Genomic DNA, 24,651 nt, shown 5'->3' with positions numbered 1-24,651 from the left:
CTGGTCAGGTTTGGATCACCATCCATCCCTGGATCTAAAGGGGTGGGGTCAGCCCCATCTAAACCAAATGAATTAAGAAGGAAAGAAGGGTGGTTCCCAAAGAAATGCTGGGCTGACAAAAAATATATATCACTACAGAGGAAGTGGTCAACAGTAGTAAATGCTGCAGAGAAATCAAATGACCTAAGAAGCAGGTAGTATACATTGGATTTAGTATGCAGTTGTTCTGCACTGACTTTAGGGAGAAGAAATTTCTGTGATGAGAATGGAACCTAAACTGCAGTGGGTTAAAGAGGGACTTGGAGGTAAAGCACAGGCTAGATAAGTGGATATTTCAAGGAGTGTGATTGTGAAGGGAAGGATTTTTCTTTAAAGATGGGATAGGCTTGATTATAGCGAGTGAGAGGCAAGAGTCAATTTAGAGAGGAAAACAGAAGCTACGGGAGAGATTAGATGTTGGTCCTCAGGGTCTGAGGAGATGTGAGGGATTAAGATCAAGAATATATATTAGACTTGGATAAGATGTTTCCTACAATATACTAAGGGCATTCCCTCTAACAGCCTCTATTTTTTGTGTAATAAAAAAATATTGCTAAAACTCAGGAATGGTGGGATCATGGGCTAATTATGCATGATAAACATTTGAAATAATTGTTGTGTGGGTGGAAAGAAGCAATCTACAAACACATAGATAGATTTCCAAATAATACAGACAGTCCATCTGAGACTGAAGATTATATACTGTTGTTGCATCAGCATTCAAAAATTGTATGATATTTTCCTAGCAAAACTGGGTAGCTTGACCCTAGGTTCCCAGTACCTAGCTAGTTCAAGGCTCTGAACAATAAGCAATCAGATGTTGTTGGTTCCTTTTCTCCACCCATGATTCCTGATGTGATTGGAATGAAAAATTCAATGAGAATCTTAAGGTTTTTTTCTCACATGGCCATGGAGATGAAGCAGTTTCAGGTCTATTCAAATATTATCCACTAGCCAATTTGTTTCTCTCCACAGAAAAAGAATACCCAGTTGAACCACAATAGGATCAGGGCCATATACTGTTAAAATCTTTTGCTTCTTTTACTTTGTAGATGAAGGAGAAAAAAGAAATAGATACAGAAATTATTTTCATACTCATTAGTTTTAACATAACTAGAAAGTAATTATTGAGTCATGCTTCAATCATTACCTATATATTAAAGCTTTTCATATACCCCTACTTTGATAGAAACACTATTCTGAATTTCATGTTTATCATTTTTCTGCACTTATTTATTTTATATATAAGCAATAGAATGTTGTTCTTGTTTTTAAATTTTACAAAAATTATTTCATACCATATGTATTCTGTGGCCTTTTAAATGCCTAATATTATGCTTTTGAAATTCATCTATATTGATAAGTGCAGTTCTATTTTGTTTTTCACTGTTTCATAATATTTCATTATATGACTATATTGCAATGTATTTATTCATTCCCATTTGGGGGAGACTACCCATAAATATTTTAAAATTTTTTTACTTATTTAAAACTTTTCCTGAGCTTTATTGAGAATATCCTTTAATAATGCTTTTATTATCTAGAAGATATTATCTTTCTTTCTGCCCAAGAAAAAAATTAAGTAGTCTATTTTTAAAAACCCTTGAAAAGCCAACATTTCATCTAGATAATGTCTTAAGTCCAACAGTGGATAGGTATTCATTCACTCAAGTTTTGATTTCCTCTGTGGTTTATTCTCTTATTCCAATATGGGGTAAGTGAGGAGGATAATACAATGTTATACCTTACCTCTCAGTTGGATTTGCAAACAAGTTAATCACTTTCGGGGGAGTGGGGGAGGAGTGTTTCCATCCTGTTTTGTCACAATACTCATTATAATATCTGCAATACTTTTATTTCTATTTTACATAAGTGTGAAAGAGAACAATTCTTTTAAGTCTGTAGATTCTAATGTACTCTCTTTGCTTTTAACCCCTTCAGCATAACCAAAGTCAGGTACTCCTCTTCCTGCTTTAAGGATAGTGCTACAGGTGCATAGCAACATAGTATCTAGCCATCTGCATGGTTCATTAGTAAACTTGCACATGAACTAGGACATTCTCTTATCTTTGCTGTAGGCTGCTAGTGCTCCTCTAGTGTACTTGACTATTATAGGTTGCTAAGCAATAAACCTAGTGTTCACATTGTCCCCACTGATAAGCAGAAAGGAAGTAGATGGGTGTTTGGTTATAACTGTAGTCAAATATTTCTCTCTTAGAGCCATAAAACCAAGGAAAGGAAAGGAGGCACAGCAATAGCAGGGTCAATAAATCAGGATTCCGAGCAAGCCTATCTGTAGCTGTCTTTTGATTGAGTGACCTCTGAATTCATAAATTACAGCACTGCCCCAAGGGAAAATTAACTCAGTGGTTCAACTGAATAGTTTCAAACAGGTACTGGTTTTTTTTTAGCAGGTCTGTGCTTGGACATTCCTAAACCTTTTACAGATAGATTGATTTACATATTCACTAAATAAATAATTATTGATGTCATAGTGCCAGGCACTATGCTAAGTACTGGAACTCTTTTCCAGGATTGCCTTCCTAAACTTTTCATGGAATTAAGAGCCTTTCAAATTCTCTCCTAACATGCATACCTTCACCCCTGTATTAATCTACCTTCTAACATATGAAGTCTTATTCAGGCACTATGGGCACCATAAATGCTTTCAACTAAATAAGCAGGGACACAAAAGAAATTCTTTATTCATATTTTGAAAAGTCCAACCTTATAAGTGACTTCTACCATTTCCTGCACTTAGTGCATGGCCCACTGATGGGTATGGTCTCAGTACAACTCTATTTAAGGACATAAATAGGAATGAATTATAATCCACATTATAATAAGCTTTAGTCTACTCTTTCTTCACAAGATGGCATATAACATTAGAGAGACTGGCTGCTGATTAAACTGGTGAAAATTGACCCAGCAGGGCTACTCAACTAGATGTGTGATGTTCTCTGTAAACACAGTTGAAACTCAGCTGGCTTGGTCTTATCAGGATTTCCTAACATTTGTACAGAATTTAGAAAGACTACTGTGAAAGAAGGAGGAAAAGAAGCATTATTAAACACTACTGGAGTTAAAATTCAATAGCTATAGGAAAAGGCATTTTCCTACAAATTTTTTTAATCTTAGGGCTGGGTAATAAGAATAAAGCTGAGCATACTAATGGTACAAAAAAAATTTCTCAAAATGCAAGTTAAGTTCATAGCCTGAAAAATACAACAGCCAAGGAAAGAAATGAGCAATTCACATTGTACATTTAACCACAATATTTTCTATGCAAAGATATGTATCCTGGGAGCTGCCTGGCAGGATAACATCATTTTAATTTTGACAAGTATATAACAAGGATAAAGACACTTCCTTTGACATGTTGAAATTGGAATAACATTTCCTCTTCTCACTTGTTACACACACGCACACACACATGCACACACACACACAAACATTTACAAAGGGAGATTCAGAATATTAGGTTTAATAGTGACTGATCACTGACTAAATAAATACATCACATTGCATTTGATATCACAAGCAGCTGCAGTATTTTCAGTATATATCGTATACTGGGATGAAAAGACTTAAACAAACAAAACACACTTTCCTCTACTATACATTGGAAAGCAGTAAAAAATTGAAAGCACAAGAACAGAGAAGACCATAAACTCTTGATTTATATGTTTTCTAGAGAGGCAATAAATTACATGATGGAATACATGTGTGAAGATTTGTAGATGCAAATTTGGCCATAAACTGATTAAAGTGAACACCTAATTAAATTTATAACAAATTACCCAGATCACAATTCTGTTTCACATATTTAAAACGAAAAAAAGAGTTCACTTATAAACCTAGCCCAGACGATTAAGGTAAAGACAAAGTGTATTTATAGAGCAAGTGGTGAGGGGGGCAGGTAGGGAGGGGCTTGCCAAGGAACTTTTTAAAAATTAGTGAAGCTGTGAAAATAGTACAAAGTTTATAATAAAGGCAAAATAAATGCTGGAAAGTTTGGTTCTTAATGTGTGTGTATTATAACACATATTAATCAGAAGAAATAATTATTTTAATTGGTTTAGAAGACAGAAAAACATTTTAGAGAAAAAGAAGGGTCTATAAGTTATAAATAGCATCTATATAGCAATTTATAGTTTAGAAAATACTTTAATAATTATTATTCTAGTTCAGCCTAGCACAGTCTAACACATACTAAACACTCGACAGCTGTAAACTAAATGGAAAGGAATTTCAATTAACTAAAATATAAATTGAAATTGTTAAATTTTAAATATTGTAAAAATTTCTATTGTATAGGATTTCACTAAGTATCTAAAGTTAGAAAAACTGTAGTAAAAGGCATGAATGTCTTGTCAATGTATTTGTTGATTTTGAACACATACATTTTCAATCTGCATAATTATGTGGGATTTGGGTTAAGGATTGGGTTGAAGTCAAATAGAATAAATGTATGGTCAAGTACAGTGGTTCAAAGAGCAACAGAAGAACAACAGATAGGTCGAATCACTAGGGGGTCTTCATTTTACTTTTGTATTAATGAATTGTCTGCTATATGTCAGTCAGCTCTCTTAGCTTCTCTTTAAGTGCAAGATGAATAGTCATAAAGTTGTCTCAAAAGTATCAATATAAGGTAAAGGGAATACATTTTAAACTATTTCCAAAATTGCATTTAAAATACCCTTGGAATTATATTTTTAAAAGGCAGACTCTTGAGGAATCCATCCTCAACTAAAACTTAGTAGTTTTACATTCTATTGTGTAGAAGAAAGGCTAGTTCTCTACCTTGGGATTTGCTTTTATTTGCTGCTGCTCCTGCCACATGGCTGCAGGTGCCTAATGCCGAACTGTCCAATATACTCTGTGAACTCTAAAAGGAAAAAACAAACACCAATTTTCTTTTACTGAAGTACAGTCAACTACAACATGTCAATTTCTGGTGTACAGCACAATGTTCCAGTCATGCATCTACATACATATATTTGTTAAGAAACACCAATTTTAAAATGAGTTGCTTTTCATCAAAGTTGCATCAACTCTCCAATTAAAGAATGCAGATAGATCCCTTCTAAAAGTTACCAAACATTCCTCCTTAATTTTGCTAGGATTTAATGCAGTACATTAGAATCAAATCAGTAATCACAGTCTATTTACTGCATTTACAAGACAAAATACATTGGCTCAACATATAACCAAACCTTCCTATTGCTAACAAGGTAATATGCTGAGAATACTATTCCAGATGTACATTAATCCTTGAATTATACAAAACTTTCTAGAAACATAATTTGAGACCGCAATATAGTGAAATAAGATCTTTGAAAATGCTGCTGTTTTCTTTTACTATTAGAATCACCTTCCATGTTTGTGGTGGAAAGGAAAACATTTTCATCTGAATTGAGGAAAATAAAGGTTAGTTTTATGAAGAAATGGTGGAAAGATAGTTTTTTTGTACTCATGGTGATGTACTTTTAAAAGAATGATAACAGAAGGTTTTTAAGACACACATTAGTCAATTTAATAATGAACCCATATAATTATTTTCAATTGCTTCCCTGTTCTATAAAATATTCTTCCTTGTTGAAATCTTGTATTTATTTAAACACCAAGTTACTTAAATGATTAATATGGAAATTATAGTTAAGTTCCCCTAAAAACTGGTGGTTATTGTACTTAGGGTATTAGTTCTGATTTTAGAAAGCAAACTTTATTTACCTGTATTTCATAATAGCTCTTCACAAATAAATTTACCTTTCTATGAAAGTTTCTTGCAACTGACTCAAATGAGTCAGCTTAATGATCAACATAAATTTGCCCTTTCCCATTTGCCATTTTGTTTATCTTTTTAAATACCTGCATCTTTTCTTTTTTTAATAAGGCTTTAATTAATTTGTCCGGCTTACTCTCCAGCATTAATATCTGACTATTCATGAAAACTCTACCTTAATTGGCTCTTTCACTTCAGTCGCTTCTTGTTTCCCTTCTTTGTCTTCTTTTCCATTTTCCTGAAATGAAATTAGTGTTAGTAAGTGTTATCTAAAAGGAGCTGGAAATAAAACTAACATTTTTATACTCTAGTATAGCAAGCTTTTGATATTAAAAAAATCAAATAATGAATAAGCATCATAACAAATAAAATCACATAAAGTAGCTGTATTAACAAATTCAAACAGTAACAGACTTGTTATGTATAAAGAATGCCAAGCAACTAGAAGCAGGCCACTGTAACTCAACTATTAGTTGACACCATTTTTGTCAAAACTTGATGCAGAATACTTCAACTAAAAAAGAGAAATATTTCAATGATAGAATATGATATTGCACCTCAATTTCCCCCAAAATATTGAATCTCAAATCCTCCCATGATTAAATGGTTAGAAACTTATGTAGACAAGGTACCTGAGCAGGTTTGGGTTCCTCTTGAGATGCTGACTCACTCATCTAGACCCCTAAAAGATATCACCAAATGGTAGGGGAAAGTATTACCAGACCAGTATTAATAACAAAAGGAGAGAAAGAAAATATTAATAAACAACAAAAAATACGCTTGAAGATCAAAATCTGCCCTCCACCCCTACCCCATCCCACCATTCTACTGAATGGTTATAAGTTCTCAACTGCTAAACTTTTCAAACTGTATTACTGTTATTACTGTTGTTACTGACCAAAGATAGATGGTGCTAGGCTAGTGCTCAGGGAGACAGGAAAACTCACCATAATAATCAAAACTATTAGCATTAAAAAAAAAAACCAAGCAGCATCAGTAATACAACTGAATTTTTTAAAACACTGTCATCCTCACTAATATTGAAATTACAATCAAAGTGAGGTGAAACTTTCATGGCTACCTAAGTCATGTGAGAAAGACATTAGAATAATAACCTTGCTAAAAAGTATCTTTTGGAGGGGGGAGTTCTGAGAGGAGTATGATTTATCTGGCTTATTCATTCATACTAAGAAACTAAAGTGGATACTTACCACACACCCACCCCCCCACTTCATTGCAAATGACTATAGATTGTTTCAGATTATCAAAATCACTGCTATTCCAAAAATCATTTAAGAGTTTGTGTATATTTAGACTAGGTGCTATGTTAAAAGTAAATTTTATATTCATGGCCTCTGCCTCTAGGGCAGTTACAATCTAGGGACCCTTTAATTTGAAATGTTGTATTTATAATGTGCTAAAGTATTCACTTTTCTTTCAATCAACATATGTTCTAGCTGAATAAACCAAAAAGTACTGCCTTTGGAGACAACAGGTTTCAATACTTACAAAAATGCCTCAAAGCCTTTTTGAAGCTGTTCATAAATAATAAATAATATAAAATAGATTTCTTTGATGGGTTCCAATTGTACATTCTCACAGACTGCTTTCTTTGCTTATGGTGTCCATCTTGTGAAATTGCTAAAAGGCTTCCTCCCATTTCTTTTAAAAATTTGTTTTGTTTGGATGCACCCAGATAAATTCAACTCAATAAATCTTTACTGACTGTTTTTAAAAATTCAGTTGTATTACTGATGCTGGTTGGTTTGTTTTTTTTTTTTTAATGCTAATGGTTTTGATTATTATGGTGAGTTTTCCTGTCTCCCTGAGCACTAGCCTAGCGCCATTTATCTTTGGTCAGTAAGGCAGGCAGACACTGGGGTTAGATGGATAAGAACTGCTTTTGAAGAGTTCTTAGTTTAGTGAGGGAAAAAGGAATAAACAGATGCAATTCCATCTGCAAGTGCAAAAGTAGAGGTACATATAAAATGTTAAGGAACACAGAAGAATAGCAATTAATTTTCCAAGGGAGGTTGGGGAATTTTTCACAGAAAAATAGATTTCCAAGCTGGACTTTAAGGGGCTAATGAGACTTTTTGTGTGTGAAAAGGAGGGGGCGGGGAAGAGTATGAGAGGCAGAAGGAACATTACATACTGGGGTATGAAAGTTCAAAAAGTGTTTGAAGCATTCACAGCAGAGCATTGTTATATAAAAAGTGGCAGAAGATGAGGCTAAAAAGGTAACTTTTCAGCCTGTAAAGAGTTATTCACACTAAATCAAGGAGTTTGAATTTTATTCTGTGCTTTTCAAGCATAGGACAGATGTGATCAAATTGGTGTTTTTCAGAAGTTAACTGTGCCAGCAAAGACAGGAAGTGTGAAAGACTGGAGGAGGGGAGAAAGAAGGTAAATTTTGTACCTAAAGGCTGCACCTGAGTTGAATGCCTCTCTCTAGTCTAGGCTCTGCCAGACATTATCAGTACCTTAACCATATCCCTTCAGGTTCATCTTTTCAAAGCATGTGAATGGTTTCTTACTATGGGCACCTGCAATTCTGTCTGAGGGCTTTCTGCTGGTTCAAATGCTAGGTCAGAAGTGCTTAGGAGTTAATTGCTTATAGGAGAAGCTCTCAGCCAACGATGGACAGGAAACTGCATAGAGTCCCATGGGTGGTACATTGATGAGGTATGTTCTATACTATCTCCCAGAGTTCCCCAATGGGACTGACCCTCAGTTGCCCACAGCGAAACTAGCCCAATAATTCATTTGATACCTATCCAATAATAGAGGCTTACTTTACTTTCCTGTATTCCCTTACCATTGTTTCCTGGAATCATCTTCCAAATAAACTTGCACTAAACTCTTTGGATCAGGGTTTGTTCTCAGGGAATCCAAACTAAAACAGATAGGACTGGAAGAGGAATAGTTAAGGCTCATTGAGTGGGTTTTGTTTTTTGTTTTTCGTATTTAGAAGGTTGAATGGATGATGATGTCATTAAGTGAAATTTTTAAAAAGGAGAAAAAAACAGGTTTGAGGAATGATATGAATTTGAGTTTAGAGGTATTACATTTAAGAAACCTGTTCGATAGCATCCTGATTAGCAAGAGTGTAAGTCATATGTAAAAGAGTAGCCAATTATCCTTGAGGAAGGGATTTCCCAGCATAAGACAGAAATCATACATCATTCTGATTTCTCAGACTCACAGAGGATAAGAAATGCCCTTTACTTGGATTTCTTGTGAGTCTTGAATCCCTGGGTATTGACAGAAAGTTATATTTGCATGAGGATGCTAGTGGGGCTCACCAATAAGAGTAGCCTGGAGAAGACAAAAAAGGGTGAAGATAAACCCTTGTTGATGAATACTTAAAAATAGGGCTGAGAAAGGAGAGCCAGTGAAAGATACTGATAACTACTGAGGAGCAGGAGACTCCTGCAGCTGTGCAGCTGCATGCTGCTGGCCTGACTCCCATTACCAGTGTCTACTGCTTTGCAAGACACCCACAGCAAACCCCTGCAGCCCTACAACAGTCAAGGCCTCCACAGCTGCTGGAGGGCCAGGATTCAACCCTAACTGCTGTCATTGGTCTGCATGGTTCTGCTCACCTGCAGTTAACCCTATAGTTGTGCACCTGCAAGACACCAGCCCCAACTCCTGTCACTGACCTCCACTGCCAAGTACATGGCTGCAGCTAGCCTCTATAGTCACTCAAGGACACACTGACAGCCAGGGCTGCTGCAGCTGCTTGTGTGCCCCAAGTTGGCCCCAGTCCTTGCCACTGTGCCCCTGCAGGCAGCCCCTACAATTAGCCCTGCAGCCAAGCATGTGCACACCACTGGCTCAGGCCACCACCACTGCCCAGCATGGTCCCTAGCCACTGGACTGGAGGTATCTTTGAAGGCTCCAACAACCCTACAGCCACTGTAACTGCCCGCAGCTGTCACCAAAGATCATGCAGTTGTTCCTGTCATGGACCCCAACTGCCTGAGCCAACAAGACATCATGCCTCTCTCCCCATTCAGAGGTGCTACATGCCCTCACACTTTGCACCCTGCACCACTAGACACAGGGTCACAGCATGTTCCAGCATGTGCCCGCCTGCAGGTGAAGGTCTTTCCATAACAAAGTCAGTCCATAAAGTCTGGAAAAGGTGACTGTTTCTTCAAATGCACAAACACCTACAAAAACTATAGGGATCACAAAGAATCAGGGAAACATGACACCTCCAAAGAAACATAATAAACTTCACTCTGTGGTGATTTTATCAGCTCTTGGACGTATAATTAGAATGGATACCTGGTAACTGGCAGAATTTCCATATTGGCTCTCTGATCCTGTAATAAGGACCATTATTTATGAAGGGTCAAGTTGAAGCCCTTGGGAACAACCCCTCCCCACATACACACACACAAGGAGAGTAAACAAAAATTGTTGCCTTGCTGGCAAGGCAGAATGGGGGATTACAGAGATTAGTGACACCAATGAAGATTTGAAAGAAGCAGGGGAGATGAAATCTATCTTGTGCCAATTAAACTTCCCTGTTTGGCCTGTGAAGAAGGCAGATGGATCTTGGAGAATGACTGTGGATTATTATGAATTTAATCAGGTGATGCCTCCAATTGCAGCTGTTCTTCCATATGTAGTAACTTTACTGGTGCAAATTAACACAGCCCCTGACACCTGGCATGTAGTTATTGACCCAGCAAATGCTTATTTCTCCAAACAAATTGGCAAGAAATATCATAAGCAATTTGCTTTTACTTGGCAGGGCCAACAATATAATTTCACAGTCTTGCCCCAGGGCTACATCAATTTTTCTGCTCTTTGTCATAATATAGTCCACAGGGATATTGAACCTCTTGGTCTTCCAATCAGCATTAAGTTGGTCCAGTACATTGATGGCATTATGCTGATTGGATCTGGGGTGCAGAAAGTAGCAAGGGCTTTAACTGTCTTCATGAGATATATGCAAAACCAGAGGATGGAAGATAAATTCCATTTCTGGTATCAATTTCCCCATCAGTCAAGTGCCAATTATTATTTTCTCAGCTCCAAACCCACCCTTTTGTACTTTTTTATCTCATGCTGGAGCTGGACTGTGAAAACCACATGTCTTTGCCTTGCTAGCTGGCTCTGTTAAGCTCTGCTAATTGGGGGCATCAGAGAGAGGCCCCAAGGCTGAGGAAGGACAAGAGACTTGTTCCTTCCTGTCTACTTCATGACTGCTTCCCGTAGTGTTTTGGTTCAGTGTACTTCACTCCAGCAATGCTTCTTTAGCCTGGCAGCAGCAGGTGCTTTCCGTAGCAACAGCTGAATCCAGTTTGCAGTTTCTCTACAGTTTTGAGTTTTCGCTGACATCGGCCAACCAGTATTCCTGTGTAGAAGTCTAGGTCCCAGACTCCTGGGACCCATGGAGCAACCCCTCATACTCAGAGATACCAACACCAACCGAGGAGCACATTCTCAGAGATCTGAGTTTCAGCTCTGTGGGGTCACTCCTCTAAGTCTGTATGTTTTTCCCTTTGCTTCCTTTATTTAGGTTTTTTTCCAGCCCTTTAGGTAAAAACCATTGCTATCTCTGTCATACCTTAGATATCTCTTTTTAGCTTTTTAATCATCTACTTAATTTTATATCTTGTTAACAATTCTTATTAATTATCTGTTCAAATAACGGGTGTGGTTTCTATCTCCTATCTGGACACTGATTCTTAAATGAAATTAGTAAAAGATTATTAAAATTTGAGAAAAATTACAATAAGGTAGAGGCAATACATGACTCAGTCATACTCCACTCACTCCTAGCTGTTATATATTCCATCTGTACTACTTGTTACATTACTTTGTAACTAGTCATTTCATATGTAAAGGACTGATTTATTCAGGCAGAAACCGTGATTTCCCCCCTCCATTTAATAAGCTTAGCTATATAAACTGTAGTCTTTCAAGTGACACACTTCATTTGGTGTCTGATGAATGAGTTACAGATGTACTCCAAGATAGTTATCTATTCAGTCCTAAGAATGGCCTGAAAGGACTAGTGTAGTTGGTGCCTTTACATAATTCACTCCTGTCCAGAAGTAGTTTGACCTAAGGATTCTCAGAGAGTAGCGCAAAAGAATCAGAGTCTGATGATCCACCCTAGTGTGCCCCATAGCCCCACAGAGGGCAAGCACAATGGAGGACTTGATTTATTAAAGCAAGTGTCCTTTAATAAAGGGGCAAAGCCAAGGAATAGTCTACCACCCAGGCATCACTTTCAGAAGCCAGTTGCAGTGTGTATTGCTGCTCATCAAAACCTTAAGCCTTGGAGCTGCTGGAGGAGTGCATGTTCCAGGTGCTCAAGGTGCAAGAGTCACAGCCTAAGGTGTGTCCAGGTAAGGCAGGGAGGCCTGCCAGATACTCCATATGGACTCTGCTCCCAATCTCTCTCTTCATATGAACATTGAATTCTTCTCTTTGTTTATGGCTGATGTGCCCTTTTAGTTACATCCAAGTTAGCTGCAGAATTATTGCTCTAATAACAGTCACACTCTGTAAATCAGAGTTTTGTCATTATTTTGTAAAATATATTTAATATAAAAAAGTTTGAGTGGACTCTAAATCCAGTCATACTTTCGTAAGATATTGCCACATTACATTTGCCAGTGGGAAAAAGTAAGAGCTATTAGAGTTAGATATAATTTATACTTGTGAATTTTGAGTTGTTGTGAAAACTTTTAAATTTCTCACCTATTTGTATGAACTAATTTCTCATTAATAATGACTACTAAGTGATCACTGTTAAGCTGTCTTGTTCAGCAATTGCATGCTGCCATTTCAATCATAAAACCCTACATAGAAAATATTATGTTTATAGAATCAATCTAAGGTTTTCTATTAGATTTTTGAGAGACTTGTACAAATTCAGTATTTAATATTATCCTTAATATGTTTTTTCTCATTATAATTATATAAAGAAAATAACTTTTCTCATTAAGGCCCATATTGTTGCCTCCAAATCCCCTTTAACTTATCCCAGTGTGCTGAACAAATATCATCATCTCTATGGATGTCATGATACAAAAAAAGGTTGAGAAGCACTGCTTTGACTTTAGATCAGGATTCTTAACCTGGGGTTCCTTGATGGATTTCAGTGGGGATGAAATATGTAAGTGAATCTTTCTGGAGAGATGGTTAATAGTTTTCATCAGGTTCTTAAAGCTTCAAAACCAGCTGACTGATCTCAAAAATTTCAAAAGTGCCCTCATAATTTCACACATGTAGAAGTGATGATACAAATTAAGGGTTAAATAAACTCCAATGGCACAACAGGCTTCCATTATCACAGGTGGGAAGAATAAAGGCACCATCAATAGAACTAGGAGAACTTTTCTCTTTGGCTCTCTTTTGGGAATGCTGCTGTTAGCCTCTCCTGGAATTCAACTAGCATATTATGAGGATTCTAGGATCTTCCTTCTTTTAGAAGTAGATACGTCTTCCCTCAGATCACCAGAAGAGCAAGTAGGAACCAGGGTGCAGCCCAGGGAAGAAGAGGTATAAATGGGGGCAGAGAGCATAGATTTCAAATGCTCAAATGTGATACAGATCAGTTCACAATGTGCTATATTGGGACCTGCAGCCAAAGCCTGAAAGCCAATATCATAAAGTGTACCTTTGCCCAGAACTTCTCTGTGTTTCTAAAGCACTTTGTACATATCTAGACTTCCATATATGTATTTCCTTTGGGGCCTAGCAGATGTGAAGGTGACTGAAACAACAGTACCACTAAACCCTACTGTAATTATTTGATGTGTTTCCCCCCGCTAACAGGCTATGAGCTCCTGAGAGGTAGATAGACTTTTGTTTTTAAAACAGTGACTGGTATATATTACATGCTCTGTATTTTCTCAATCAATGGTGAATAAATTAATGAACATGCAACAAATAGTTTCCTTAAAACATCATATACCAGGAAGATATTTCCCCCACAAATAAATTAACTTGCTGTTACAAAACTTATGTGAATTTGGGTACCCTATAATCTCAGTTTTGACCAGGATTTTACTACCTCAGATATGCTGAAGATGTTTTATACCTACCTATAGATGAGACATGTCTTGATCAATAATCTACTTTTATTGTTAAGAAAAGCCATGGAATCATGTCTTTTTAGTTTTTTTTAATTCCATTTTTGCTTAATGTCATTTTCTACACATGGGATACACTCAACAAAAGCTGACCGAACTTGGAACAAACTTTAGAGAATAATAAAGTTATTTTAATTACACATGGGGCTTTACAGTTTCTATTGCACTTCACAGTACATTATCTCATTTGATCACAGGAATCCTGTGAGTTACAGCTCCACTGTAGAAATGAAGACACTAAAGCTCAAAAAGTTTAAGCCATTTGCTCAAGGTTTTACAAAGCTGGAATTAGAAGTCAGGCCTCTGATTCCTAGGGTAGTGCTCTTTCCCACTGTAAGGTTAATGGAATTCAGTCTCTCATCTTCCAAAAAAATCTAAGATTATATTGCTACACAAAAGTAGATAACAGTGCTGCTGTCCCTGAGTCAGTAAGAAAATTAACATATAAGTACATTACTAAGATCTATTGATTTGAAAAATATTTTTTTCTAGAATGAATCTTTGGTTTATAAAGCATGTTTCACTTAGTTCAGTTCATTCAGCTTTCAGCTATGTATATTTCTTGCCTACGCATATAGCTTCCTGTTTGATCTCCTAAGCTTTGGTTCAAAGTTCCTACCCCTGAACTTTGTCTTCTCTTTTCCTGTTTACTAAGTAGCTCTGGGAAAAACACAGTCAGATTGTTTAATCTGCGAACCACACATCTTTGTTTAATTTTGTCTCGCAGGCACTCTTGACCACCGCCAGGGGGCAAAAGCCTACCAGCTGGCTTCTCTGCAGTACATTCTACATAGGACTGTACAGTACAGGGACCCTCAGTGTCTGATTCTTGATGGAACCTCCCTGCTAATTACTTCAACCACAGGGCCCCAGGGAGAGAACAAAGGCTCAGCACAGAGGGCTCCAGTGGCATTTAACCATACAGCAGCCAGAAAGAGCTCATGACAGCTCTGTCAATATAAAAGAAGCAACAAGATCCAAGACAGTTTGAGTGACAAAAGAGGAGGCAGTGGGTTAATAACTGCAAACTCCTGAATGTGTGTTTTTACAGCTTTGATATGTATGATTGTATTTTGCAGCACACCCACTCAAACTGAGAAATAGCTTTGTCAACTCTCTTTCTCTGTGTAATCAAACTGGTATTTGCATAGTGCGATCCCCCCCCCTCAACTTTTAATCTTGATTTTTTATTACATTCTCGGCTTATGTTCAGCTGATGATTTATCTTTCAGAAAACGATTTCTTTAAAATATTTAGTTGGCATGTCGCAGTCTATGAAATAATGAAATCTAGAGACGAAGGGGAAGAAACCCCAGTGAGCAAATCCTGCTTAGTCAAGAGAGTGTCTTCCCACCAGGAAGTAAGTTGGAGGTAACTAGTAGGTTGGACCCTTACAACTCTTGTGAGCCCAGCTTTCTCGGCCTCCCAGGCTCACTCAGCCTCTCCGCACCTCAGGAATAATGAATGAGTCCTTAGACAGGGGCCAGGGTAAGAGAGGAAGCGCGAGGGTACCATGAAGACTCCCGAGGTATGAAATTTAAAATCTTTCTTCCTTTCGGAAAGTCTCATCATAAAACATGGACTTGGAGACAGAAGAGGGGGAAGGCTCAGAAAAAGCCCCCAACAGCCGGGTCAAAGGGAGGATCTACTAGCTCAGGAAGTCCCAGCCCCGTGCAGATAAAGCTTTTGAAACCCCATAGCGCCTTTTCCCACCATAAAACGTTTGCCTCAGGATTTTCACCTCAGTCTCTTTTCACTGAGGTGGGTTAAGCTGTGCGCCTCACCTCAGAAAACGGTTGTCCCTCAGGAGTGGGGACTCCAGTGACACCCCCCCCCCCCAGCCCCGGAGCCCGGACCCCGGACCCCAACCCCACGCCACAGGCCCTGGCGTAGCCAAAAGCGCGATTCCAACGCCAAGGAGGAAAGCCGGGAGGGGGCGGCGGTCCAAGGCGCACACGCTCGGCCCGCTTCCGGCAACTCAAGGGTTACGGAGAGGCGGCGACGCGCGCGGAGGGGAGAGGCGGTTGCTGACAGGTGGCGCCTGCGCACTGGGAGCGCTCATTGTGCCCCGCAGCTGCCGAACCGCCTGCCCGCCCGACCGCCCGCCCGCCAGCCGCCGGTTCGGCGAGTCAATCTGCGAGAGTCCGGTGGTGGGTGCGGAGCCTGTGGCCGTTCCCGCGGCCTCCTCCTCCTCCCGTTCCCCTCACCCCCACCCCACACCCCTTGCCCCATCCCGGCTCCGTCACCCTCCCGCCCCCCACACTCAGGACAAGAATGCCCTGCCCGGAACAGCCCAGCAGCGCCTAGATGGCTTTGGTCACGGTCCAGCGGTCGCCTACCCCCAGCACTACCTCCAGCCCCTGCGCTTCGGTGAGTGCCTCCCGGCGGCCGCTCCGCTCGCTTCTGTCACTGCGGCTCCGCTTTGCCTCAGCGGGTCCCGCCGAGCGCCACTGCGCACGCGCCGCGCCGCTTCCCAGGCCTTGGCACTCTGCTGCCGCGAACCCCCCACACCTCCCATCTTAAAAATGAGCTGCAGGAACCACAGGACGCTGATTTTGTCCCCATCACTCTGGGCACCTAGCGCCTCACAGTCCTCGCCCATAACCCCCCTGTGGCATGCCTTCCTCCGGCTTGAGCACTTCCTTTCGGGAATGAGTCATTCTTGCTTTTCACCCTCCCCCTTCCTTTACCCTCTGCTGCTGCAGGGAGAGGACCCTGGGACTCCTGCGTTGTCCCTTACACACACCCACAACCCCTTACTGGCACCCATTTCATGGAGCCATTTACTATTCGCACACTGCACGCCCTTCTTCGGGCTCTCGGATGTGTGCCTTCTCCCTGGACACTTGCTGTCTTTCTTGTGCTCTGTCCGTTCGGGCTTCATTGGACTGCTGAACAGTAGTTACTCCTGGGTTTCTTTCCTTCTCCTTTCCCCCAAAGGGTGGCCCTGGTCTCTCCTCCTTGAATCTCCTACCTTCCCTCTACGAGGTCCCGAAGCATCTGGCGCTGCTTGATGACCAGTGCCAATTCATTTACATCTTAGAGACATTTATGCCTTACACTCATTGCTCATGATCATTCTTGTTCTCGGGTCGTGTTTGTATGGCTCGTTACTTCAGATGCCTGTGCCAGCGAAGCGTGCTTCAGAAGGAAAATACCCAGTAACCAGCCTTTTCCTGCTGGGCCCGGCTTTGCCTTGGTTCCTCGCCCCACCCCACCCCCTCCTTTACACGCCATTCTTTTAGGATTTATTTCTGAAAATATTTTTTAAAATAAAATAACTGCACAGGGGGGCGAAATGGGATCTTTTAAAAAAAATCCAGATGTTTTAAAGGGAAGTAGATTGAATGAAAATATGAGCTATTGGAAAAACCATTTTGAACTTCCTACAGAACTGTAATTTTAAAACTGTTGGTGGATTTTTAGTGGTTTCAACCCGCAAAAAAGGAATTCAGTAAACACTGTACCACCTTCCACTGTAAAAAAAAAAAATGGGGTTACTCTTAATTTTTATATGTTAACTCAGGTGTGAGTTTTGATATCTTGAAAATATGCTGGTTTGTGATTTCAGCATAGTTTCCTCAATTTCAAAATTTTGTTGTGTATAGTGGTGGTTTCCTTTTTTTTCCTGAGCTTACTTTTGCACTTTGTATGACCAAATTGGCAGCTATATCCTAATTCTAGAAATAATTATACTTCAGAGGTTAACTTACTTGTGTTGGTCCAGAGAGCAGATCTAGCTAGGATTCTTGGATAGAAGTTCAAGGAGGCAGATTTCCAATCATTGTAAAGAAGAATTTTGTGACAGTGGAGTGGACTGCCTTGCAAAATAGTGAGTGCCTTTTACTGAAAGTTTCAAGTAAAGGCTGGAAAACCTTTATGCCTAGGAGGTGGTATAAAGAATTCCTGCAATGGGGGATTTTTAAGCCTCTTTCCAACTCTTAAGATTATGTGATTTGAGAATAATTGCACTTAAAAGCTAGTAAAATATTTAAGGATCCTCTGAAGACAAATATTACAGGGATAGAAATTTAATATATGTTATTCTTATACATGGTACTTTATGCTAGTTTTTGGAAGGTCATCAACATACCATCGGATCATCTTAATTCACTCCACTAGTAAACCTTTTGAGGATAGTGGTTATCAGGCCTAATTTTGGATGAGAAGGCAACTGAAGGTTAGTTGAGTCATGCAGATAAACTGGGAACCAGTATTACAGTGACATGATTTTCCCTGGGCATTGTTGAAAACAGCTTATGTTGTAATAATAATAATAATAATAATAATAATAATAATAATAATAATAATAATAATAATAATAATATATATGTGTATATATATATATGTAGTTATCATACTGATTTTTTTGAGGTGAATGATTAGTATACAGTAATACCATATCTACTTGATATGACTCAATTAGCCCAAACTTGGTTATTTTAGAATCTTGAGGTACGTTAATAGACACTTTTGACATAGGTAATTAAATTGATCGTGTGGTAAGCTCAGTTGTTGTGCTAAATGACTGATATTTCTCCACTGACTTGCTATAGTAGCCTGGTTATTTCAGTCATTTATATGTGGCCCTGGGAGCAAAAGAATCATAGGACTGGTGTGTGTGTCTGTGTGAGAAACAGTCAGCATTGTTAGCATGTCTATGAGCCAGTTACCTTTCCCTTTAAACTGCCTTCCTATTCCACTTCACCGAGAGCTCATTCAGCTGAATTATCTCATGGTTCTTGTGTTCCAGTATTTGGCTACTGTCTGACCTGCATATATTTGCTGTTGCATCTCTTGCTGCATGAATAGGTTGAGTTGTTTGTTTTTGAAAAGAGCAGAAAGAATCTACAGAACTATGAAAGGAGAGATTTAATTTTGTGAGGCTGGAAATTTAGATTTTTTTAATTAATCATTTTAAGCATTCTATTATGCTTTTTTACTATAGGAGGTAAGACATTTTAATACTGTCAGTTCTTCTGTATTCTTTCATTAGAGATTAAACAAATCTATTGATCATCTACTGGGTGTGAATGACTATTATAGTACTAAGATGTGTAAGATAATCACCCTGTCCATCAGGGTTATGTAATCTTGGGAGGGAGAGGGAGAGGAAAGGGAACAGGAGGAGGAACAAAGGTCAGGTGAGAGGGTAGAAAAGGAGAGTGAGGGGAATGTTACTGTTATGTACATGAACAGCCAGTTTGTAATGGCCGTAAGTATTGTCTGAATTCAAATTAAGATAAATTCACTAATAGCAATAGTAATACTAATGGTATCTAACATTTCTTGGGTCTACTTCTATGCCAGGCACCATGCTAAGTTCTTAACACGGATTATTTTATTTACTCTTCACAATATGCCTGAGGAAATTGCTATCATCCCCATCTTACGGATGAAACAGAGGCAAAGAGCTATTAAGGAATGTACCCAGTGACACTCAGCTGTTGAAGCTATAATTCAAACCCAAATGTGTCTAACTTTAGAATCTTCCATCTTTTTCCATTCTGGTAGTCAAAGAGAAGTATATGTAGTTAATGCCTCTTAAACTAAGCCTTGAAGGATAGTTGAATTTTTATAGGCTGATACGGAAGCTGGGAAGTAGAGTATTCTAGGTGGAGAGAAGCTGTGTACACTAAGACTTTAGAGGCAGAAACATACAAGGCATATATCTGAAGGACCTAAATTGTGGTTGAGAATGGATTTGTTTGGAAGACTAGTAATGGATAAAGGTGAGGAGGCAGCTAGAGCTGCAAAAAGACTGCTGAACTTAGGAATTTGAACTTGATAGTGAAGGTAATGGAGAGTCCTTAGAGGTTTTTGAGTAGATATGATCACAGTGATGTTTTAAGGAAATTAATTTAGCAGTTGTGGGCTGGAGGGAATTGAGGGAGGAAGGCATGAGTGGAGCCAGCTAGAGACTTTTTTTTACAGTAGCCCAGGTGTGAGATAATAATGGCCTGGAAAGGTGAAAGAAAGGAAAGAAAGGGACAGGTGTAAGTGATTGTGGAGAAAAACACAAAGGACCTGGAACTGATTGGATATAGTGGAGGAGGAATCAGAGACACCAACTCTTGGAATGTATTGTTCTTCCTAGATAATAGATGTTTCCTAATAAATTGGGGGCAATTTAAGAATTATCTTACCTTCTTTTCTGGTATGAATCTTCTGAATGGATATCTATACTGATCCAGGGTAATATAAACACAGTGAAATACCATAAAAATCTTTTACTTTTGTATAGTGCTTTACACTTTTCAGAGTGGTTTTGTGTTCATGGTCTAATTTAATTCTAGAATAGCCTCAAAAATTATGCAGGACAGATACCACGGTTAAAAGGCTTGCTAAAGGTTACAAAACTGGTTGGTATAAGAACTTGCACTAGAACTGAGTTTCTTGGCTCTGGGTACACATCTCTTTCCATGGTGTGATAGGAGGAACAGCATATGAGTTTCTGATCCTGAAAACTTGACTGCCAGTATAGTAGAGAAACCAACACTTGAGATACAATCAAGAACTCACACTGTCTTTGGAGTTCATTTATAGACTGTCTGTTTTAACTGTCTGTCTTGACTGTCCAGGATGGAATCATGCAAGTCTGTACAAATCACAAAAAAGATAATATCCTTATTTGAAGCCTATTATCTCTTAGTTTACACAGAAATCTTATAAACTTGGGTATTTAACTTCCTTACTCCTAGAAGATTACCAACAGCAAGATAGGAATGGAAAGTGGCAAGTGCTGCTAAAGGCAGCCTCCTTATAGTTCTGGGAAATGATAGCTGATGGTTTTACAGTAAGGGAGGAGGAAGAAAACCTATTAACAGCTGGCCTCAGAAAAAATTTAGTAGTTAGGGACTATTTAACGTACGGACAGATACCGCTCTAAAACCTAGTACTCCTTCAGAGCAATTATTATATGGTTATAATCATGACCCCAAATCATCATAGGGAGGCTTAATCTTGCTTTGTCTTGATTTAAGCAGTCAGGATTGAGTGAAGTATATTTTTAAATAGAGATCCATCCAATTCTCACCAAAGTTTTAATGTTTAAGATGCATATTTTAATTAATTGGGAAACTCATTTATATATATAAATATCTCATATCTGTATGTATCTTATATACATGTATCATTTCCTGATGATGTGGGATAAATAAGATATTATTGAATTATATATATTCAAATATGACCATACTTGTCTTCCTAGGCAGAGAAAATAAAACCATAGTAATTATGACATTGATTTATATAAAGTAATACTCAAAAGTTATACTTTTTAATTTTTTGAGGACAACTTTATAAACTTCCTTAAACTATAGAAATAATACATTCCAACTGTAGGAAATTTGGAAAATATGGAAAAGCACAGAAGAGAGAATAAGAGATATGTGCTATATAGCTGTGCATATATTTTACATAGCTGAAATGCTGCTGTATATATTAATTTTGTATAGTTTTTTAAAAGCTTGGTATATAATGTCATAGATGTATTGCCAAATCACCTAAATAGCTGCATTGAGTAGTTATATTAAAAACTCATTTAACCATTCCATTATTGGTGAATATCTAGGTTTTTTCTAACTTTTGTTTTTGCTATTATAAATTACATCTCAGTGAACATCATTGTGCATAAATATTTGATAGCATTTTGGAACATTTAAGATTTCAAGAAATAGTTATTGGATCACAGAGTATAAACAATTTTAAGACTCCTGTTACACATTTATACTTTCTAGGAAAGTTGTTTTCAGTTAACACTTATTCCAGCAAACATAGTATAAGAATGCTCATTTCTCCTAGTCTTATTAACACTGGATAGTCTCATTTCATTGTTAATCATTGGTAATTTTTCAGGATAAACAGTAGAACCAAGTTGGCTTGATATGTGTATCATTAGACAAGTTGAATATTTTTCAGACATTTATTAGGCATTTCTGTTAACTTTTTAAAAAGATAACTTTACTGAAGTATAGTCTATAAACCCTAAAATAAAACTTTTAATAAGTGTACAATTCAGTGATTTTTAGTAAACTTATAATATTGTACAACCTTCACTACAATCCTATATTTCCATTTTATAAGCTATTTGTTCATTCTTTTCAATCTGTATATCCTCTTGATACCTTATATTAATCCTTTATTATATTTATGAAAACTGTTTGCTTTTTAACTGTCTGTATTGCTCTTAGAATAAAGTCTGCACTCCAGAGTTTTGCTCTCAAGACTTTTAGTGAACCAACCTTGCTTACCTCTTCAACCTTGTCTCTTCCCAAGTCCCTGCCTTGCACACTGCTCAGTCAAGCTGACATGCCACGCTCCCTTTGATCTCTAGGCTTTTGCACATGCTGTTCCCTTTACCTGGAACACTTCTCTTTCATCTCTTTACCTGACTAATTCCTACTCATCCTTCAGGTCCCAGCTTAAATGTCACTTCTTCTGGGAAGCTTCCCTGACTCCACTCTCAGACTATGGTAGGTGCTCCTTCTATGTGCACCATAGCACCCTATACTTACCCGTCGTGGCTCTTATCTCTTTATTTTACTTGATTGTTTGACTGCTTATCTCCCCAGCTAACCTTTAAGCCAGGGGCTGGGTATGTTTGCATATTTTTGAATTGCCAGGGTCAAAAATACTGGACGTAGGGATCAATGGATGAGTTGATGGATATAGTCGTATTTAGCAGTTTTTTCCATTTTGAGTTCTTTCATTGTTTTTAAGCATTGTTCTGTTTCCAGAAGCCCCCAAAGTATGACTACCCTTAAGAATTTTGATACATAGTGCTAAAGTGTCCTCCATAAGGTTGAATCAAGCTTTGTTGACAACTGTATAAAAATGTCTGCTTCATTGTACCCTCATCAGCCCTGAGTATTGTCATCATTCATTTTCTTTATCATAAGATGCTCTTGTTTATTGAACATTTGCTGTGTACCAGACACTGTGCTAAGTACCATACATGCATCATATTGTTTAATTTTTACATCACTCCTGTGGCGTAGGTATTATTATTATGTCTAATTTACAAAGAAAATTGTGACTCAAAGAAGTAAAATGAGTTGCCTAGGATTATAGGTTTGGTGTCTGACACCAGAACCCTTCCACTTAGCCACTAGTATTTTATTGTTATTTTAATTTACATTTTTAAAATCAGATGTTAAACATTTTCCAAACATTTATCGTTATTTGTTTTATAGTCCCTGTTTTTTAACTCATTCATGTGATTAGTCCACTTTCTCTGTGGATAATTATTTTTGCCATACTGATTTATAAATGTTCTTTATATACTAAGTATATCAACCTTTTTCTGTTATGTTGCACTTTTTGCCTTGATTTCCAGTTGTCATTTTGTTTTGTTAGTTTGTTTTTCATTCATTTTGATGTGCAGACATTTATAAAATTTTAATGCTGTCAATTCAAAGTTTGTGTGTGTGTGTTTCCATTGTTTTTCTACTTAGTTCAATTTTCCATCAATAGAGTAGAGAAATATTCACATATATTTTCTTGTTATTTTATAGTATATTTTTATATTTAACTTTAATCATCTGAAATTAATTTTACTACATGGTATGAGGTAAATATTGATTTTCTTCCAAATAGTGAACGTGTCCCAGTTCATTTTATAAAATAATCACTCCTTTTTTCTGATGGTGTGTAATTTTACCAGTGGGAAATACTACATTGGAGTACAAACTAGAGTGTGTTCCAGTGTAATTCCAGCGCTAGACCCACAGGAATTTAATTTAGCACATATTACTTAGTATTCATTGAACTGCTCTGACAGAAAAATAAGTTTAAACTAATTTAGATTTTAAAATTTGACAGGTGTCTGGGAAGTCCAGAGAAAGAACAGGACTTTGGTACTCAAAAAATATCAAGTCTCTTGTCCTTTCTATATGCCTAAGTGAGATGGAGCAGATTTTAGACTAGGCCCAGCTTGAAAAAGGCACCATGCAGAGCCCACAGTGCCTTCCTATATAGTACCATTAAATATGATTCCTGGTTCCAGCAGCTTAGAGCCTTGCTGTTTTTCCACTAAATGCCTGTCATCCTGTTGGCTACACAGTGCCTAGCCCATTTGCATGTCTGTGTTTTTCATTTATTCATTCATTAAAAAAACATAGCTGCAGTAGGGAAACTATTTCCAAAAAAAAATTATTGTTGGTAAGACTCTTTACTCCATTTGAAATATGCCACAGGTCAGGTGTACATAGGAGGAGAAACTTAAGGAATCTTGGTAATCAGCAAATATGTAATGAGTGCTATTTTGTGCAGGTAATGCCATCCATTTTCTCCCTCTGGTTCCCAGCACTGAGTCCTTTTCAGATACGTTTACCAACTGCCCTGCATTTTCTTGCCCAGCTGAGCAGTACAGCTGCTGTTCACAGTGTCCCTCATTTTCCTGTTTGTCAAGAGAAAGTCTGGTGATGTGATCTTGGCTCTAAAATGTAGTGAAAGGTCTCATGGTTCCCTAGATTTCCTGAAAGTGAAACATTTACTGTGTGGGGGAGAATATGCTTAGAAACAAATGGGAAAAGTAGTACTGTGCCTAGATTTATGGAGCTGTTGGATTCAATTTAAAAAAGTAATTTACTACCTTCTTGTTGCCTATGTTATACTTGATTCTGAAGGTATCCATTTACTTATTCCTTCATGCCAGGACTGGGGATCCAACAGCCAGTTAGTCGCTGGCCTTAGAATAAA

At 38.0% G+C, this 24,651-nt stretch overlaps 2 protein-coding genes across 8 annotated transcripts in view; one reads left to right on the top strand and one right to left on the bottom strand.

The window, feature by feature from the left end:
• EFCAB5 (EF-hand calcium binding domain 5) overlaps positions 1-19,564 on the bottom strand; it is an 87,361-nt gene extending 67,797 nt beyond the window's left edge. For 2 of the 5 annotated variants that reach the window (XM_045519017.2, XM_045519018.2), the window contains exons 1-4: positions 16,302-19,564; positions 6,457-6,506; positions 6,000-6,062; positions 4,843-4,927 (exon numbers count right to left, since the gene is read on the bottom strand). In XM_045519017.2, the coding sequence (XP_045374973.1) occupies positions 4,843-4,927; positions 6,000-6,062; positions 6,457-6,498 (190 nt within the window). In that variant the 5' untranslated portion in view covers positions 6,499-6,506; positions 16,302-19,564. The remainder of the gene's footprint in view (positions 1-4,842; positions 4,928-5,999; positions 6,063-6,456; positions 6,507-16,301) is intronic. The other 3 variants (XM_045519014.2, XM_045519016.2, XR_006726034.2) reach the window with 2 other exon arrangements.
• The window catches only part of SSH2 (slingshot protein phosphatase 2), a 216,488-nt gene continuing 207,841 nt past the window's right edge, over positions 16,005-24,651 (top strand). For all 3 annotated transcript variants that reach the window (XM_010958240.3, XM_045519020.2, XM_045519019.2), the window contains exon 1: positions 16,005-16,320. In XM_010958240.3, coding sequence (XP_010956542.3) covers positions 16,258-16,320 — 63 coding nt within the window. In that variant the 5' untranslated portion in view covers positions 16,005-16,257. The remainder of the gene's footprint in view (positions 16,321-24,651) is intronic.

Source organism: Camelus bactrianus, chromosome 16 (assembly GCF_048773025.1).
Source record: "Camelus bactrianus isolate YW-2024 breed Bactrian camel chromosome 16, ASM4877302v1, whole genome shotgun sequence".
NCBI lineage: Eukaryota > Metazoa > Chordata > Mammalia > Artiodactyla > Camelidae > Camelus > Camelus bactrianus.
Note: the sequence above shows the minus strand (reverse complement) of the source record. Positions and strands in the feature narration are given on the sequence as shown.